Here is a 19,178-nt window from a genome sequence, read left to right on the forward strand (position 1 = left end):
GAAATACTTTTAATTTTGTCTCCTTCGGACATCTTTTGTCTAGCGTATCAACCCGTTCTTCAAATACCGGGATTGCCATGTCTCTGTGTGCCTCTGCCACCAGCCCAACAGGTGTGATCTGTTTTGACAGGAAGCTATGAGAACGTGATTGGCCATTCTTCACAGAGAGAAGGAAAGGGACAGGAGCCTCAAAGCTAGTGTCTCACAAGCCAATGGAACATTTTATGTTTTACATTCTAGAACATTAATGGAGACTCTGACCTTGCACCCTTGGGTTAGGATGATTTTTGGAGGTTTTCTCTTCACTTCTCCCAAGTTCTGCAGCATCCCACCTCCTGGACTGAAAAAAATGTGCCTATTGTTCATATTACAGAGATCTAATAATCCCACCTTTGTTTCTGGATGTTGTGTTTCCCTCATGGCAGAGAAAATGTCCCTAAATTCCAGCCAGCCTTTTGTCTTCAGAAATAGTGTGGCGATTGTTTTTAATTCCCAATATGCAGGTTTGGATCTAACCTGGAACAGCCCCAACAGGGAGTGATTCCTCCATGCCACCTGCCATCTGTGTTTTGAGTTTTGTCTCAGATCACACAATCACAACATTTATTCCAATTTATGTGTTGGGGGGGGGGGAGCGTTGACTTTTCTTTCTCTGCTTCCCTCTTTTTGCCGGGTATCGAATTCCAGGAAATTCAAAAGCTCGGTCCTTTTGGCTGGACTTTGGCAGATCTTGACCAAGGGGTGATCCCTGGACTGAGGATTTAGTTTCCACTTGTGGGCCAACGCGCAGATCTTTCTTGTAATGGTGTGGAAGCATTGTATCCGGAGAAATCTCAGACGCCCAAAGGAGAAATAGACCCTAATTTTGTCTTTTCTAACTCTGTCTGTCCTGTTGGTGGAACGAAAATACACAAAGCAAAGAGGCCAATTTACTTAATGCGGGCCCCATCGTTCAGTTTACCTCGATCCTCAGATTAATACTGATCTATTCACGCAATCTTAATCTTTAATGGCTACTCCTATGCCTGAAGGTGTCATGAAATAAACTATACTTAAAATATGTTTAGACAGAAGGTCCTGTTTACACATAAGGACTTGCCTCCCTGCCTGCCCAAGGATTTGGCATCCTTCAGAAAGTTTCTGTAGCCGTAAGAAAGAGGAACTGATGGATAGCTCAGGGGTTTAGGCATCGGTTGGGAGTTCGAATTCCTGACTGGGTCTCCTTGACAAGGGCTGGACTGGATGATCTAGAGGGTCCCTTTCCAGCTCTGCACTTCTAAGATTATTCTTACAAGAATGAGTAGGAAAAACATGCTTTAACTGCCTGTTTTTTACAGGAAAGGAGCATTCAAGAACAGAGGACAGCTGGCGGGGGGGGGGTCCTTGGTTTTGTAGTCCAAAGAAGAGAGAGGAAGATCTCTGACCTCTAGGTGGCGCTCTATCTTTGTCGGAAACCAGGCAGGATGGGTTGTGTTCCACCCCAGGCTTTGCTGCTCTGATCTCCTTGGTCTGGGAGCCACCTTAGGGCCCATCGCCTCCCCGACCTGGATGGATTATGTAGTTCCCAGGAAGAGGTTTCCCACTTTCTTGCTCTCACCCACCCCATCCGACATCCAGAGGGATCCTTTGCCTGCTCTTTCCCTAAAAGGAAGGTCCCGTGCAGTTTTCCAGGCAGCCGGCGTGGACACAGGGAGAGAAGAAGAGGCTATTTTTTTTGCCTCTTGATTCCATCAAGATGGGACACAGATTCTCCGATGCAGCGATCTAAGTAAGATAGCAGAGACTGAAAAACACTGCTCCATTCCGTTGATTTCCCCACATTTTTTCCCCTGACCAACACAAAACCCTGGGCAATGGGCCACTCAAATTGTGTGTTAAAGGGTCTGATGGAGTGGTCTGCTTATGGCAGCTGTTGGGTGGGGTGGGGGCGAATCACTGTGTGCAGCCACAGAGACCAGCTGTTTCTCCTGGGGAAGGAAGGAAGTATTTCCTGGAAAAGCAATAAAGGAAGTCCAGCCTTGCCTTTTTGCTTTAAAGAATGAGGAAAGTTGTAAGCCCAAGGAGCTTATAAATTATACAGTAGCCCAGTCTGACATAAACCTGGCCTTAAATAACAATGACACTCTCCGTTCACAAACAGCTGTTAAAAATCAATAGATGAAAATCTTGGCTATGCCCAGAGGCCTTCAATCGAAGGGGAACAGATGAAGACCAACATGTCACCTACCCAGGCTTGGAGGGTGAGCTGGAGTCAGGATGTGGAATGGGACACTGAGTCCCCGCACTACGACCAGCCTCTGCTCAGAGAAGTCACACGTGGCTGCTCTTGACAATTAAAACCAGAAGTGGCCGAAGGGGCTGACAAAGGCACCAAAGCCCACCCCCCCAGGGGACCGTCACCACCAAGCGGCTTTGGGCTCCATCTGAGCCCCAGGTTCGTAATACTATGTGGATTATAGTCGCCTCCCTTACGGGGCTGACAGGCCTTTGCCATTTTAAAGTGTAACCGTGTCGCTGTGCGTGCCGTTCTGTCTTTAGGCCTACGGAAAGTGTCAGAAGACTTCCAGCAGATCCAAAACCCAGCAGCCAGATGGCTAACTGGGGATGGAGACAGGAATCACAGCAACCCCTCCTGTTACAGCAGCTCCACAGGCTGATTCTGGGCACAATTCAAGGTACTGGTTCTCATCTATTAGCCCCTAACCGGCCTGGGTCCAAGCGATCTCAAGGCCCACATCTCCCTTTATGAGCCAACTAGGGTGTTAAGATCCTCTCCTGGTCGCATCACCTTCACAGGTGTGTTTGGTAGGGACACAGGAGAAGGGCCTTCTCTGCCACTGCTCCCAGACTCTGGAACTCCCTCCCACTGGAGGCCAGACTGGTCCCATCTTTGTTGTCTTTCAGCAAGCTGGCAAAGACCTTTCTCATCAAGGCGGCTTTCCCTGAGTGATTGGCTGCCTGCGTGCAGTTTTTAAACAGATTGTTATACCTTGCTGCTTTTGAATGTCTTTTGGTGTTGCTTATGTTTTTGGATACTGTATTCATTGATCCTTTTAGCATTGTGTTCTCCTTGTTACTAACACTTATCTTTAACTTGTTGTCAGCCACCCTGGGTCCTTTTAAAGGAGAAAAGCAGGTTAAAAACATTTTTAAATAAACAAATAAATAAAAGGGGCCCGCAGGCTCACTTCTCCCTCTTTTTCTGAGCATGCCAGCCCTTCACTCAGATGTTAAGATTGTAATAAACTCCTTAAAGAAAGGTTCCTGCTTGGTTTTACTTCCTTGACAATTGCGCATTTGTGTGCGCGCGTGTGTGCATTTTATAGGATTTGTCCTGCCCTCCTTTTCATCCTTTGTAAAAACATCATGTTGGTGGTGCTAAGGCATTCAAGAAATACATAAAAAGTGTTGATGTTCTGCTGGCTCAAGGGAAGGAATGGGAAACCGCAGGTATTTTGCAATCCCAGATTCCACTCAAGAGATTGGCCATAAACCCTCCAAATATCAAAGAAGCCTTTTCATTGCAACATTACCGTTAGCTGAGTGCACCTTGCGTGTTACAGAGGTAAACAATGCCTCCCGCTTTTCAGAAAGACAGGAAGCTTCATGGGAATCTGTCAAGGAAGAGAAATGATCAATTGCCCAAGACATCATAACTCCCACATTTAATATATTTATATGTGTGTGTTTAAGTCAACAGGAGCAAGAATACGTTAAACCAGGCAGTAAGAGCAGCAGAGAGGACAGCCAGCCGGCTCCTCCTCCTAAGATCTGGCCCTCCTCCCATCGCCAAAGCAGAGAGAACCAGCCTTCTAGGAGAAGGTGGTGGGGTGTGTGTGTATTTTTTGCTCTCTCTCTCTCTCTGCTTCGCCCTCCACCGTGCTGGAAACGCAGAAATGCCCTTTTATAGGCTTGCTGTTGGTTTTCCATGAGCTCACGGGCAAGGGACACCCCCCCCTCCAAACCCTTCCCCAGAGACTGGTCAGTGGAAAGAGGCCCAGTCAACAAGAATGCTAAACGACAGGGCGTTCAGATATCCAAGATTAGCCGTCAGCAGAAAGGAAGGAAGGAAGGAAGGAAGGAAGGAAGGAAGGAAGGAAGGAAGGAAGGAAGGAAGGAAGGAAGGAAGGAAGGAAGGAAGGAAGGAAGGAAGGAAGGAAGGAAAAGACGACTCTGTTTCGGATGACATTAATCTGAGATGGGCCAGGAACAAAACTTTGTACAAACAGTGCCTGAATTTCAACGCAATTTGTCCATGTATTTGTTTTCTAGGAAAGGCTGTTATGAAAAACCATTCCCATCTTGACTCTTGAGAGCCGAGGTTTATCCCTGCAAGCCAGCTTCCAGGATGGATGGCCCTCCCCTTGCCTCTAAAATCCCAGAGAGAACCACAGCTGTAAAACTTAAAGGGTTCCCAAAGAGCATCCAATCCAACCCCAGCCACCCCTGAAGAAGCAGAAAACCAACCACAGGCATAACACCAACTCTACTTTCCTCTTTTCCTGAAAAACGTATCCTTACCAACTCTCCAATTTAGCTCATCCTTATTTATTTCCTCCCCCCCCCACTGCTTGTGTTTTCTCTCCTCCACACTTCCGACCAACCGATAGTATGATTGCAAACTTCCGGAGTGACCCTCTTTGTTACTCATCCCCCCTCAACGTACTTTTATGCTCTGCCTTTCTCCTGTCGAGCTCAAGGTAGCTCCGTCGTAAAAAAAGATGCAGGAACCACCTTCATATGGTAGGAAGTACAGCAAATCCTGTGTTCTTGACCCCCCCCCCGAGATGGAAAACATCGGGGAGGGGCTTTACACGAGAGTTCCCAATGCCCCACACTAGTACAGAGGCCGCAGTCCCCAAACAACATTTCCATTTGTGCTCCAGCCAAGACAAAAACCCAAAAGGGCTGCCAGTGGATGTTCTCCAAAGGGCAAAAGCATGTACCGTATTTTTCGCTCCATAAGACGCACCAATTTTTTAGGAGAAGAAAACAGGAAAATATAATCTGTTTTCTTCGCTCCATAAGACACAGAGACTTTCCACCCCCCTGTTTTGTGGGGAAAAAGTGTGTCTTATGGTGCAAAAAATACGGTAAATAAACGTCATGAATCGCAAGATAGGACAGAACTTCACTAGCAAAGAGGCTGGGGTGGAAGTGTGAGAAGGACGCTCCCTGCCTCAGACCTGGCAAAAGAACCCCAGCATTTTAGGTCAGTGGTTCCCAGCCTTGGGTGCCCAGATGTTTCTTGGACTGCAACTCCCAGAAACACCCTGGACAGACACACCTGGTGGCAAAGCCTTCTGGGAATCGCAGCCCAAGAACACCTGGATTAGCCAAGGTTGGGAACCAATGGGTTCGCCTATAAACCCCCAGAATGCCACAGGATACAGTCCATACTCATGACAGCTCCGGGATTCTGGAAGTTTCCACTTAAAACAACGAACGTTCCTCCTCATCTCCACGCGAGGAAAACAAAATCTGTCACCCAATTAATTACCCACTGAACAAGACCCAAGAAGCACGAACAAAGACAAGCGCTTCTGTTAACATTTTCTCTTCCTTTTATTATTAATATAAAAATATTCAGGCATTTACATCAAATAAATATATTTCAGTAACAAATAAATTACACGTGATTGGAGCAAGAGCGGCTGAAAGGCCCTTGGGTGAGAAGCCCGTTGGATTATTATTTACACAAGAGTTTTGTTCTGTTCTGTTTTTTAAAGGTTTAAAAAAAAACGGGGGGGGGGGAAGCCGAGCGGCGTTAGTCCTGAGGGCAGTGGTGTGAGGCATGCAGGGCTACCAGGCGGGGGGCAACAGCCAGAAACAATGGGGATTATCTACACCACAGGCTCCCCCACCAAAAAAGGGGAAGCTTAGTCACAGCAGTCAATGATTTATTTCATCATGGGGAAGCATCTCTCTCTCTCTCTTTCTCTCTCTCTAACGCACACACATTCTTTGGAAGCAGCCCCCCCCCAGGAAGAGACGACCTCAGGTCGTGGGTCTGAGGTGGCCCCAAGAGGACACACAGACCCCAACTGACCAACGGACCAGAAAACCGTCCTGCCCAAGCTCTGCTGAAATGCACAGGAGCCGAAAGGACGGGAGAGGGCCTTTTCAGCCTCTTTCCCCTGGAAGCATCTCCTTTCCGGCCAGCCCTTTACAACGATGGATGGCCCTGGTCCCTTTCCAGCCCGAGGCTCTCTTCAGCGCCCATGTCGGCTCCTTGACTCCCACAAAGTGTTTGGGACGTTTCCTTCCCTCCCTGCTCCTGACGGTCCCCCTCTGCCTGCCTTTCCCACCCAACCCACCATCCGCTCCGCTCTCTATGGGAGAGGCATGCCCTTAAATGGCCCCACGGGGATCCATGCAGGCCCCCCCTTTGGCAACCTGCCTTTTGGAGCTGGAGGGAGGAACCAAGCCATCATCACTGTCACCTCCAGCATCTTTTTTTTTGGGGGGGGGAGAAAAGCAGGCTGGCGACCCACCTGACCCGCTGGCAGAGAATCATCTTGTCTGGGAGCAGGACAGGAGGGAAGAGAAGACGAGGGGAGCCCAAAGCAGCCCCCCACCCCCGCCTTGCCTTTTTGGCCCCACTGCAGACCGTCGGGCTGTTTGGAGAAAGAAATAGCCCGTCCCTCCAGGGCCGAGTCTCCGGGGAGTTCAGACTCGCCACCCTTCAAGGCAGGAGGACCAGCGAAGGCGTCTCTCCCAAAGTCCTGGGCGCATCTCACAAGGAAGCACAGCTGAAAACATCAAGCGGCGTCGGCGTCATGAGGGCGGGGCGCCTTGGCAGTGTATAAAAACGGGGAATGTGGGGTATTTGTTAGCAAAAACGAGGCGCCCAAAGAACGTCCTTAAATGTGTGTGTCTGTTTTTTGTTTTAAAAAGACGGAGTCCCAGCCAAGGAGAGCGACCCTGGCTGTACGGATGAGGTAGTTGAGTGATAAACGGGGGCGAGTCTGGGGTGCGGGCTCATACGGACGACTCCTCCGGGTTCGAGTCGGGCAACGCCTGCCTCTGCTTCAGCTTCCGGCGCAGCTCCTCGGCCAGGTCGCCGTAGTCGGGCCGCTCCTCGGCGCCCAGGTTGAGGCGGATGTAGCCGTTGGAGGAGGATCCGCGGAGGTTGCCCAGGTTGATGCGGTTGGGCGAGGGGAGCGGCGGGGACTGGAGGGGCTGGCCCGGGATGCCGTTGGCGGTGGGGGAGGGCGCGGTGCCCCCGTTCTGGCACACCGCGTGGCCCGGGACGATCTTCAGGGAGCCATCGGAGTAGTAATAGCTGGCCGGGTCCCAGAGTTTCTCGTCCGAGTCCGAGGTGGTGCTGGGGATGAAGGTGGGGCTCTTGGCCGCCTTGGGGAGCTCGATGGGGTAGACCAGGGTGCTCTCGATGGCCTTCGAGCCCTTCTCGAGCTCCTCCTTCAGCCGGCGCCTCAAGGAGAAGACCACCAGCAGCAGCACCAAGCACACGGCCACCAGCACGATCACCACCATCCACACCAGGCCCCAATTCTCCAGCGGAGCCCGCGCCTCCGGCCTCGTGGGCGGGCTGGCGACCACCGCGACCACGTAGTTCTCGGACCCGAGTTCGTTCCGCTCCTCCAGCTGGACGCACCGGTACTTCCCGCTGTGCCTCGGGGCGATGTCCAGGAGGATCAGGGCCTGCAGGCGGCCGTCGTAGTGGACCGAAGGCTCTCCTTCGGGCAAGTCCTGCCCGTTGAAGGTCCAGAGGGTTTGGGCAAGGTTGGAGGTGAGGCGGCAGACCAGCACCAGGTTGGTGCCCGCCATGGCCGTGATGTTCTTGGCAGTCACCTTATTTCCTACGAAGGAGGAGGAGAGAAGAGAAGAGCAAATACGAGATAGAGCCCGAGATCTGTCAGTAATCAAAGCTCTTTGGTCAGCCCCAAATTGTCTTGATTTCAAAAATAAACGAAAACACAAGCGAGCTTTGAAATCACAGGGATGTAAGGAAGCTGCTGTACACTGATTCGGCTCTCGTGTGTTGTCCGCATGGAGTAACCATGGCAACAGCTTTCCAGGATTTCAAACAGATGGATTTCCCTTGATCAAAGAATGACAGAAATCCAAACCAAAGGTAGCCCAGACTCCCACATTGGGGCGGGGGGGGGGGGGGAAGAGAGACTGGAAGGTAGTCCTTTCTCAGGAATTGCCCACCGAGGGTGTCAAAGTGAGAAGATGCGAGGGGGGCGTTTTCTCCACCCCCTCCGGCCACAGGTTGACTGAAAGAAGAATGATGTATTGTCTTCTCACAGGACCCCAGATCTGGCTGCCTAACGGAGCTGCCTCGCTCTGGCTCTTACATTATGGAGGAAGAATGGAAGTCAGAGAAGGCTCTCCTCCTTTCAGCCCTCTGGGGGCTGAGCAAGATCAAATGAGTTTTTTTGGGGGGGGCATTTCCTAAAAGTTGGTTACGGGTTTCCTGGACTGACAGAGGATGGGCAAAATGACCTTTTGGGACCCACTTCACGCGCGAGTTTTATGAACTTGCCGATTCAGCATCTCAAACTGGGGGTGGTCTTCCCAGAAAAGCAAAAAAAATCACAAACCACAGGGAGAGTTCAGTTCAGAAGTGAGAGAGACCGGGAGAACACAAGAGGAGGACTCACCTGGCTTAGTAGCACGCAAGGGGTTGCACATGGTCGGTTCGACGTGAAGCTCCTGGAACAGCATCGAGGTTCTAAAAGAGTCAAGAGGGGTTTGTCACAAGACGTTCGCCGTAAGGAGGGAAGATGGCTAGGGAAAAGCGCATTGTGGCCAAGGAAAGCCACAACATCAAAAGAGGCATGGTACATGCCTTCTACACACTCCTAGGTTCCCTGCATAAGTACCTGGCAACGGCAACTTTAAAAGCAAAATCATGTTTCCAGCCCTCATGGTTTATTGCAGAGCACAGCTTCTTAAAAGCAGTTTTTTTCCCCCTAACTGCAAACCCCTGTTAGATCGCACACAGAGAGCTTCAGGCTACACGGCTGCTCCCCTCCAGGCAGGAGGGCCCGTTGGCTTCCATGACCAAGGAAGGTGAAGGAGACAAGGCTCCGGCGAGAAAGAGGTTGTTTTAATATGCTTTGGGCACTTGGGTTTAAGGATGGAAGCCAAGCACGTCCTAACCCTTATAGAGACGGCGGCCCAGGGCACCGCCTCTTGTGATTAGCCTTCCCTGAGCTGAGAGGCAAAACGCAACTTTTAATCTGTTTCTCTAACGGCTTCTCCATCAGTGTCCAACAGTGCCAAAGTCCCCCCCCCCAAAAAAAGTCCATGAGGTGGATTACTGTGACCCTCCAGGTGATGTTTGGCTGCAGCCTCAATAGAGGGCAGGGCCAAGGTCGGTCCATCGGATAAATAGTCTTAGAACGGCCGGGCTGGAAGGGACCCTATGAGATCATCCAGTCCAGCCAAGGAGGCCACAGAGGGGGAATCGAACTCCCAACCTTTGCAGACAGAGACCTCAACCCCTGGGGTATCCAGCATTTCATATGAAAGTTCCAGGCCAGAAATGTCGGGAGGGCCACAGTGGCCCACCCCTGATTTACAGGAAAGCAAAGCTTGCGAGGAGACGGAAAAGGCAGAGCAGCTGAACAGGGTTTGGGTGAGCGGATGCCCTCGTGCCCATCCTTCACTTTCCATCCAGCCCTTGAGACTTCTTCACCCTCTCGGCCCTTCCCGGGTTCTGGGCCAACGCCTTGCTTACCCGTCGTAGGTGTCAATGCGGACGCATCGGCTTCCGTTCCACGTCCAAGCGCAGTAAGGGTCCTTGGCGAGAACGCAGTCCGAGCAGGTGTGATACTTGCCACAGTCGGCGACGGGGAGCCTGACCACGTGGGAGTTGGAGCCCACAAAGATGACCCTCTAGAGAAAGCGAGAAAGAAGAGCCATAGCAGAGTGGCATCGGGCACCGCACGGCTTGGCCGTAGTGACGAGCCATCAAAGTACATTGAACCTACAGCGTCCCTAATAGGATTTTCAGGGAATGTGAGATGCTCCAAGCATGACTTCTCCTCTCCTGTGGGTTTCCGTGGCCAAGCAAGGACTCGAACCCGGACCCTAATCCAACATACTATCCATTATGCCACATACTGGCTCTCACTCCACTGAACCACACAACTTTGCTCCCCTCTTAGGTTACCCCTTCAGGTGAAAAAAACTGGACTCTGTGGGCCCAGATTCCCATTTATCTGTTAAACCAGCCAAGCTTCTAGCCCTCATTGTTATGGGGGGGGGGAACTAAGGATTTTTTTACAAGCCGATTCTCATGAAAAGTCTAGGAATGAAAACAGCTCAGTGGCCTCCAGACTCCAGTCTCACTCTGCAGTGTGGCACAAACCCATCTTCTGATCAGCGACTTCTCCTGTCTCCAGACCATTCCCACTTCATCCATTCCTCAACCCACAACCCCCCAAAAAATCTTCCCCAAATTCTTTGTCTGACTCATGAAAGTATAGCTAACCAACACTAGCAAGTGGCACAATTATTCTCAACAGTTTAAAACACACATACACACACATACCCAAACCCATAGATATAAATGTCAGCACTGCCCTTTATCAATGCTATCCAGAGCTTAAGACGTTTCTTCTCAGGGTTAAAATTGCCGTCCACATTACGCTGACAGTTCTAGTTTGAAAATGGAATTTTCCCCAGCCTGGGTATTACAAAAGGGGTGTGTGTGACATTTCGGCCTCCAGCAGGGATCTATGGAAGGAAGGCTTTGTGGCAGCTTCTGGGCCACCTTCTGAAATGTCAACCCCGTCCCCAGACACGGGGCCCTTCCTTACCTTCTGCAGGGATAAGACAAGGCTCTTGATGGGCTCGGCTTCCTGAAAGACCTGCAGCTCCTCGATGAGATGGACGCCGGAGGGCAGGACCACCGCTTTGTATAGCCAGCCGTTCTCTACAGAAGATGCCAAACAAGGCAGGCGGTGGTCACGACAAGGAAACATCACAGGAAGGGGTGCATGGATTCTCCAGAAGCCAGAAGGGGCTCCCTAGTTATCCCCCTGTCTTGTCAAACCTTCCATATCTCCCGGCTGCTGCTTTAGCAAACCGTCCCAGCCTCAGAGCGGCACCTACACCACCAAGGGAATGGTGTATATGTGCCATTTGAGGCGCTGATGCTGCACCCTCCATGAACCCCAAGACTTGCACATGTGAGGGGGCCATACACTGAGCCCGCCCTCCTCGGCCACGGCGATCGCTTCAGGGTGTGTGGATAAAACCTGCTGCCATCTCGTAAGCAGGAAGGGGTGATTCTGGGCAAGACCGTGGCATAATTCCTTGAACCAGTCAAGCCCAAAGGAGTCAAGGCAAACTTTTAACACAGAAAGGGCAGAGTTATGCGCAAGTTCAGACGCTTGGCTGGTTTGTCTCACATGGGGTTGTCGTGCGATTTACCACTCATTTAATTCTGGCTTGCGCAAACCGCTCTGAGATTTACGGAAAGGTGGCGTAAAAGTGTCATAAATTTAAAGAAGCTGCAGAATCAGCCTTCGTCCAGCACAGAAATGTGAGCTTTCACGCAGACTAAGCAACCGTCGCTGGACGAATTTCTCAGTTTCCACCTTTGGTTCTCCCAGCCTCTTCTAGATGGGGACCCTTTCCAATGCACTGAAGCATGGACCCCATCACCCTTTGCAAGCAAGGCTATGACTGTAAATTATGGGAGCCACAAGCTAACCACCATTGGGGGGGGGGCGGTTTGCCAAGACAGGATAACACAGATGTATTTTCACAGAGAAAACAAACAAACAAAACTCTTCCATAAATAAATAAATAAATCCCGGGTCTCCAGCAAAGTTGCACAGCCTGTCTTGGCCACTTGAGAATCTTTGATCAAAGATGCCAGGGATTCACCTGGAAGCTGAATCTGCTGCTGACCCAACAGGTGTACCCCTTACCTGTCCCGATGTACAGCACTTGGTAGGGCTTGCCATCCAGGCCATGAACCCGCTCCACCACGAGCTGGGTGAAGTTGGCGTCCTTCTTGACCAAGAGGGGCCGATTCCCTTGGGGCGACACCACCTTGTCCATCAGTGGGTGCTTCTTGGCGAAGTTGAGGGTGTTGTCCGGCAGCTCCAGAGAGCTGGTAAAGCTGTTGTGGCGGTGCCAGTTGGTGATACACTGGAAGGGAGGGCGCAGGAATCAAATCGGAGCTTGGGTGGCTGACAGAGGACTCGGAAAGGGCACCTGCGCCCTCTCCCACCACCGCCTGCCCCCCCCCTGCATCAACCCATTTTCATTTCTGGAACTCGAAAAGTTCTTTCCAGGTGCGGGAAACAGAACAGCGCCTTTTTGAGGTGCTGAGGAACTTAACACCCATTTTAAAAAGCCACGTCTGTCCCTGGAGATGCCGCTCCCCATTCTTGGCAGAATTTTTCTCCCCCAGTAGTGGGAAAGGCTCCAAAGGCTGCCCCAGAAGCACCCCTGCAGGTGACGTGCGGTCCGCGAGCCCCATCCTTCCCACCCCTGGCTTGAAGCTGACGAGCGTTCATGAATGCTCAGCTCTTGCTTTCACCTTGGCAAGGCTCAGGCCCACAGAGCCCCCCCAAACAAAGACTGAGCGCCTCCCCAGGAGAGAAGGGACTAACGAATCCTTCATAGGCCAGAAGGGGTCTCGCCCTGCCTCTCAAGGGGGGGGGAAGGGACTTACAGCTCCAGGACGGGGGACGGGCTCCTTATCCGAGTACCGCACCCACTTCTGGGCGATTTCACTGTATTCCTTGTACGGGCCGTCAAAGACTTTCTGCACATCCAGAATCTGGTACTGGCAAACGGCAGATACATCGACGTCTCCCCTGCGGGGGAAGAAAAGAAAGGGAGGAAGCAAGAAAAACAGGGTTAAGATAAATGAAAACCAGGGGAAGTTTATTCACCAGAGCCGGTTAAGCCATCATCAGAGAGGATTTCGGTTCACACAGCGGCCGCCCTTCTCGCCCAGAACCTACCAGCCCTCCTTCTCCAGCCCTCCACCAGCTTTAAACCACGCCCGGAAGAAGTGGGATTTTGCAGCCCTTTAAATATATATCCCCAAAGAACTGCTGGGAGGAAGGAAATGTTTTCCTGCTTCCTTTCTTGGCACAGAAAGAAAGGGGAGGACCATCAGGAGAGAACTTCTAAGTCTAGAAAAGATGATCCTTCACCTGAGAAATTTATGCACACCTTCTTCTAACATTACATCAATTCTCTCTGCACTTTCTGTTCTTGTTTTTCAGAGTTTGGCACTGGTGACGTTCATCGCCCCGTAGACAAATGCAGGAGGAAAAGAGATATTTGGAATACGGAGTCTGCTTAGCCGCCCCTAGAAATGTTGTCCAACCCCCTCTCCTGGTGCCTAATTTAAGCAAGGGCTGCCCATTTGCTGGCAAATGTACTTTAAGGACTAGAGGCCTGCTTTTTTTAAAAAAAGAGAAAGGCAAGACTCTTTCTAAGCACCCGAATCCTGTGCTCTTTCCCTGACCAGCTGAGTTACGCCTCCAGATGGCCTTCCCACCCTGCACCGCAAGGCTGTCAAGAGCAGGAGGACCATTCTCTCCTCGCTTACCAGCGTGCCTGAAAGACCCCGAAGAAGCTGGTCTCCCGCCAGTGGTCTCCGTTCAGCGTGTAGGTGCCTTGGATCCGGTTAAAGTGGAGCTGCTGCTCTGGAACGGAGCACAGCAGCCTCGCCTTCAGAAACGTCGTCCACCTCTTCTGCAACGTGCGGGCACCGCCCACGTCCCCCTGCACAGGAGGAAGAGTTTATTTATTTATTTTTATTTTTAATTAGATTTAGAAATTAGCCTGGCAAGAGGGATGGGGTTTGGTTTTTAGGGCAAACAGGGATGCTCAGAGGCTTCTGGGATATGGAGGGTCAATACAGGAGGGCCTGAGGCACGTCTTCGGCCAGATCTCACGGCCGGCCAGCCTCGTCTCTGGTGGGGTGCTCTCCGAGTCACAACAGGGGACCTTGTTCCCCCCCCCGTGGCCTCCCCTTCAACCAGGAACTGGCCCAGGACTCACGCCCACCTTGCAGACTCTGGCCACGCGGGCCACCACCTGGTCGCTGTCGCAGTCGTACTCCACCGCCTGCTCGCTGAAGAAGAAGTAGACCTTGTCGTCGTCCCCTTTGTCGCTGTCCTGGCTCTCCCGGACGAAGGCCGAGCCCACAAAGTGGGGTTCTGCAGAGAGAAACGGGCCAGGAAGGGGGGGATCAGCTGCTGAGCGCTGGCATCCCAGGAGAGCCTGAGATGTTCCCTTCTGTGTCTCCAGAATCGCCTAACCCTAAGCCCCCCCCTTCCAAAAGAGGCAAGAATTGAGCCACCCAGTGTGGACAGTGTGTGTGTGTGTATCTCTCCAGTCCCACAGCCGTCTTCATGAAGAGCTGTGCATGGACCCCTTTGCTCTCGCAACTGTCGTTCCTTGGCACGAGGGCCCTTTTTCTCCAGAACCTCCTCCACAGCCAACGGGGCAAAAACTGGATCGGGAGAAAAACCAGCCTCCAACTTGGTTCCCGAATCCCTGCTTGGAGATGAAGCCTCCTGAGAGCCTGGCTCAGTGTCAGAGTCCCCGTGCGGGAAAGGGAGCCCCTCGTCCTGCATCTCCCTTTATCTCTCTTGTCCCGCTCCCATTTCCTAGGGAAACGCAGCTGGTGCAAGATAAAGAATGGCGCAGGACAGCATGAAAAGACAGTGTCCTCTAGCTTTCCCAGACTTAAGAAGGGAGGGAGGGAAATGGCCCCGGAAGGCTTGAGAGGAGAGGCCGGCCACTCTGGCAAGTCCAGAGGCCAGTTTTCTGACCGTGAGATGCTCGGGGAGCTAGAAAGGCCATCCTGCTGCGCCCCAGGACTGCCTTTGCTCAAGAGGAAACAGACTCACACGATGGGCAAAGATAAAACCATGTGTAACGTGTAGCCCAGTTCTGATGGTTCCAGACCCAACATATTCTCCCTCCCTTCTTTTCGAGCCTGCTTGTGGACCGTGTGGGAAAACCATGACTTGGGGGTAAAACACGCACTTCGTAAGCAGAAGGTCCATGGGGGCTCAGCCCCCCCCCCCCACTGCCTTCATTTAAAGGATCGGGTCGAGGCAGATGGGGAAAACCTCTACTCAAGAATTGAGTACCAGCAGAAGCAGATAACAGAAAGGAAGACGGACAAACAGATTAGGCCAGTGAGGTAGAATTAGCTACTGACGAATCAACGTGAGGTGAGACATTCTGATCCGGATGGCATACCGAGATTACAGAACCATGCGGCCATGCGTTATTACTCCAAGAACATGAACGTGGAGCAAAAGGTATATTCTTTTATACGATGTGCATGGGTTGTGCCTGCACTGTCACAAACCTCTTCCTGCAACCCAGGAGAGAAAAAGACACCACCGTGCATCCATGTGTCCCGGAGCCCTGCCTCCCCAGCCATCCGGCCCCATCTCACCATTGAGCCACGTGGACAGGTGCTCTGTCTTGACAGAATACTGTGGTCCCAGGTTCCGCAGGATCACCGGTTCTGTGCCCAAGAAGTTGTACAGGGTTGCAGAATACAGCTCCTCCTCTGAAACAGACATAAGAGAGAAGGGTTTGAATGCAACTCCCATGGCTTCACATGGACACACGGATACTCTGGTGTTTCTTTGAGTTGCAAGAGATGTTCTGGCGACATCCTTGGAAAGGTGGTATATAAACATCACTGATAAATAAGCTTGTTCTGCTCCAGATTATTATTATCTGCTGCTAATCATCATCATTATCACCAACACCAACACCATCATCTTTGGCATCACCTGGAATTGCAGTGTCAATGATCCAGACATCATCACCATCGTTGTTGTTATTATTATTACAGTGGTGCCTCGCAAGACGATGTTAATTCATTCCGCGAAAATCGCTGTTTTGCTAAAACATCATCTTGCGAAATGTGGTTCCTCATTGGAATGCAATTAAATCCATTGAATGCGTTCCAATGGGGAAAATAGTCATCGTCTTGCGAAAATCGGCCATAGAGAAACCGTTTTGCGACACGTGGACCAGCTGTCAAAATTGCTGTCTAGCGAAAATCGGTTCCTAAAAAAACCTTTGGCTCCACAGCCAGATAACTAAATCATCATCCTCATCATCTCAGAACTGCTGAGCTGGGAGGGACCCTCTGGATCAACAAGTCCAGCCCCTATCAAGGAATTGAACTCCCAACTTCTGGTTCTGAAGCCAGATGCTTAGACCACCGAACTATCCATAGGATGAGAGCATTTGCTGGAGGCCACTTGCTGGGTTACCTCCAGTAAAAATTCACCTGCTAGCAACCAGCAAGTTTTCAACGGTTGGTTGTTTCTCCCCGGTCGCCAAGAAGCGCTCCTGCACAGTTCACTCTGGAGAGGCTTGTGCAGGAGAACTTCTGAGAAGGAGAACTCGCAGCTCTCTTCCCAGAGTTGGCATTTTCCACTGCCATGGGACCTCTGGAGGCCACTTACCCACAATGAGGCCTGTGTGCCCCTTGGCCGGGTCGTACGGGCACTTCCCTCTCCCATCTTCAAAGGACAGCTTGTCCAGCGAGAAGGTGGAGAGATCCTGAGAGAAGCAGCACAGAAAAAGAGAAGGTGAGGAGGAGGGGAATATTTCAGGCGCCGGCCATCGCTCTGCAAAAGTAGAAGCGCTCGAGCGTGTTCCACGCGGAGGGAGACCTCCCGGCCATACTCACAATGTAGGCACACTTGGGCTGGAAGGCGTACGTGCCACAGGCGTACATGTGAGAGCTATTGTACGCTTGCAGGAAACGGATGTAGTTGAAGCAGTCGGTCTGCAGAGAGAGGGAAGCGAGTCATTAGCGAACCTCCAAAAAGACTCCCTGCTTCTCTGCTGGGTTCAGATCGCTCTCCGATTATATGGGTTCAGCGTGCTGAGAATTTTGACTTTGGAATCAAGCTTCTGGCCCTCAGGATTGCAAAGATCGGCTTCAGGTAGCCACACCTCAGAAGCCAGAGGAAGAGATTCTGCGGTTAAGCCTGAGGGCCCCACAGAGACAATTGTCTCCCACCAGACCTCTAACCAACGACAAAAGCAAATGACCTGATATGCAAAACATAGAAGCAAAATATGTGATCATGGACCCCAAGGGCGTACAGCCAATAAAACCCCAATTCCTTAAGTGTGCCCATGGAAGATGGCAAGAGAGACGTGGAACCACATGGCCGCGGGAGCACCAGCACCCACTGAAGTCTGTTGCTTCGGTGCCAGCTCTGAGGCCCGGCGGAGACGTTTGCAGGAATGAGGATGGAGGGCAAACCGAGTCAAGGGGAAGTCAAACACCGCCATTGGCCGGCTTGTTCAGGAGATGTCTCAAGGACGCGAGCCGGGCAGGGGTCCTCGTGGGCTGGGCTTGGTTCTAGACCTCATTGCCCTCTAATCCTGTTGACCCAGGTGACTGGGCTCTCTCTTTGCCTCTCTTCCACCCTGCCCAGTGGCCCAGAGGAGCGGTTAGAGGAAATGCCTCACCTTACAGAGGCAGCAAAGCCGAGGGGTTAGAAGACGGGGCTACAGAGCAGGAAGCCCCCCATTCAAGTCTCACCTGGGACGTGAAGTGATTGAGGGAAGGGCTTTTCTTTCCTCCAACCCTAACCCTCGCCCTCCTTCTGCTCCCCCTCCGTGTCATGCGGCCAGCTCTGAGCACTCTCCCAGAACTGGGTGTTACTGGGGGGAAGTTCCTCCCAGCAGCGCCTCGCACAAAGCAAGAGAAACATTTGGTCTGAAGGGCTGCTCCTCAGTAACAGTACGAAGATGAAAGGAGGAAGCACTATTCCTGGGGGACCACCTTAGGATAAAACCTCGTTCCCCACAGAGGTGGGGTTGCTTTTTTGCAGTCACATCACCAGTTTTCTTAGGGGCATCTGTACAAAACAACCTCCCGAGGAAAGCAACAGACACAACGGGGTCCCCCCCCCAACAGCTGGTTTCCCTATAGGCTGTCTCTAATTAAAATTGCTATAACCTGGCTGGAAAATCATTAGATTTCCACCCACTGGGATAGGAGCACTAATGCAGGATGTCAGCTTCTCTCTATGCCATACAGAATGGCTCTCACTTGGGGGATGGGATAAGAAGTGGAAAGGTATATTATGAGCCCCCAACAATGTTAGCTCCTGTTCTTTGCTCAATCTACAATTTTTTTTTTTTAAAAAAAATCAAACTTGTTATCTATCCACATGATCCCAACCTGGCCTTCATCTCCCGATCACCTGGGTCAACAAAATTAGAGGGAGATTATGACTATGATGAAGCATGAAACCCATAAGGGTCTCCCTCCAGTCTCACCTGGTTATTTTTCCCTTTCTGGATGCACTCTGCTTTTTTCTCGGCTGGAGCTTCCCAGACAATCTGAAAAAAAAGAAAAATTCTTATTCTCAATCATCACCAGATCATCATACTTCCACATCTGCTCCACCCTGTGGTAAAAGCTCGGTGTGGTTTAGGGTGCAATTAAAAATACTAAGCCCACCGCCCCGTCATGGGACAGGACACAGATGTTTGAGAAGGTTTAAAAATCAAACTCTCCCCCTGAAGGAGCCCAAGGTTAAAAAAGCTGAAGTAAAAAAGACATAACTTAGCTAACAGTCAACATCTAGATGTTGAAGAGGTGGCTGTGTTAGTCTGTGCAAACATTATAGGTAAAAACAATGGTTGAAAAAAATAAAAGAACAAATTAAAAGGATGAAAATGTGGTGGCATCTTAAAGACTGTTATATTTTAATGTGAGCTTTCATCTTCCTCACATAGAATGAAAGAGAGAGACAATAGGGCAAATATTTATCCATGGCACTAAAATGCAGAGATGATGGTTGGTAAGAAAGTCAATAGGTATTCAGCAATGGGGCAATCCCCTCTTCGATATATAGGCGTATTCCATCGAAGCTTGTGCTGAGTGTAAAGGATGTAAGAACCTCTGCCATGAAGATCAATGGGAGAATAACAGGAATGCGAATCATCCCGAGGAGAAAATTCAGCTCATCAATCTGGACAACTAATTGCAACGCTCCCTCTTCCCCTTTTCTCCTCAGAAGACTATCGTGACCCTGCTCGATCCACCTAAGGACCCCTGAGTCCAGCCATCTAATCTCTGGTTACCCTTCCAGCGTGTCGTTCCTTGCCGGTTCCAACGAGCAGAAGGAAAAAAAGTCGCTTGTGAACAAGCTCACGTG

The 19,178-nt window shown here is 51.1% G+C and overlaps 1 protein-coding gene across 1 annotated transcript in view; it reads right to left on the reverse strand.

The window, feature by feature from the left end:
• Positions 1–5,541: 5,541 nt before the first annotated feature.
• Positions 5,542–19,178, reverse strand: part of SEMA4C (semaphorin 4C) — a 56,572-nt gene continuing 42,935 nt past the window's right edge. Inside the window, exons 4-15 of the mRNA XM_072979140.2 lie at positions 18,295–18,357; positions 16,685–16,783; positions 16,458–16,554; positions 15,428–15,544; positions 14,020–14,171; positions 13,559–13,734; positions 12,668–12,812; positions 11,916–12,138; positions 10,797–10,912; positions 9,713–9,870; positions 8,631–8,701; positions 5,542–7,823 (exon numbers count right to left, since the gene is read on the reverse strand). Coding sequence (XP_072835241.2) covers positions 6,982–7,823; positions 8,631–8,701; positions 9,713–9,870; positions 10,797–10,912; positions 11,916–12,138; positions 12,668–12,812; positions 13,559–13,734; positions 14,020–14,171; positions 15,428–15,544; positions 16,458–16,554; positions 16,685–16,783; positions 18,295–18,357 — 2,259 coding nt within the window. The 3' untranslated portion in view covers positions 5,542–6,981. The remainder of the gene's footprint in view (positions 7,824–8,630; positions 8,702–9,712; positions 9,871–10,796; positions 10,913–11,915; positions 12,139–12,667; positions 12,813–13,558; positions 13,735–14,019; positions 14,172–15,427; positions 15,545–16,457; positions 16,555–16,684; positions 16,784–18,294; positions 18,358–19,178) is intronic.

The sequence above is a fragment of the Pogona vitticeps genome, chromosome 8, assembly GCF_051106095.1.
Source record: "Pogona vitticeps strain Pit_001003342236 chromosome 8, PviZW2.1, whole genome shotgun sequence".
In the NCBI taxonomy this organism is placed as follows: domain Eukaryota; kingdom Metazoa; phylum Chordata; class Lepidosauria; order Squamata; family Agamidae; genus Pogona; species Pogona vitticeps.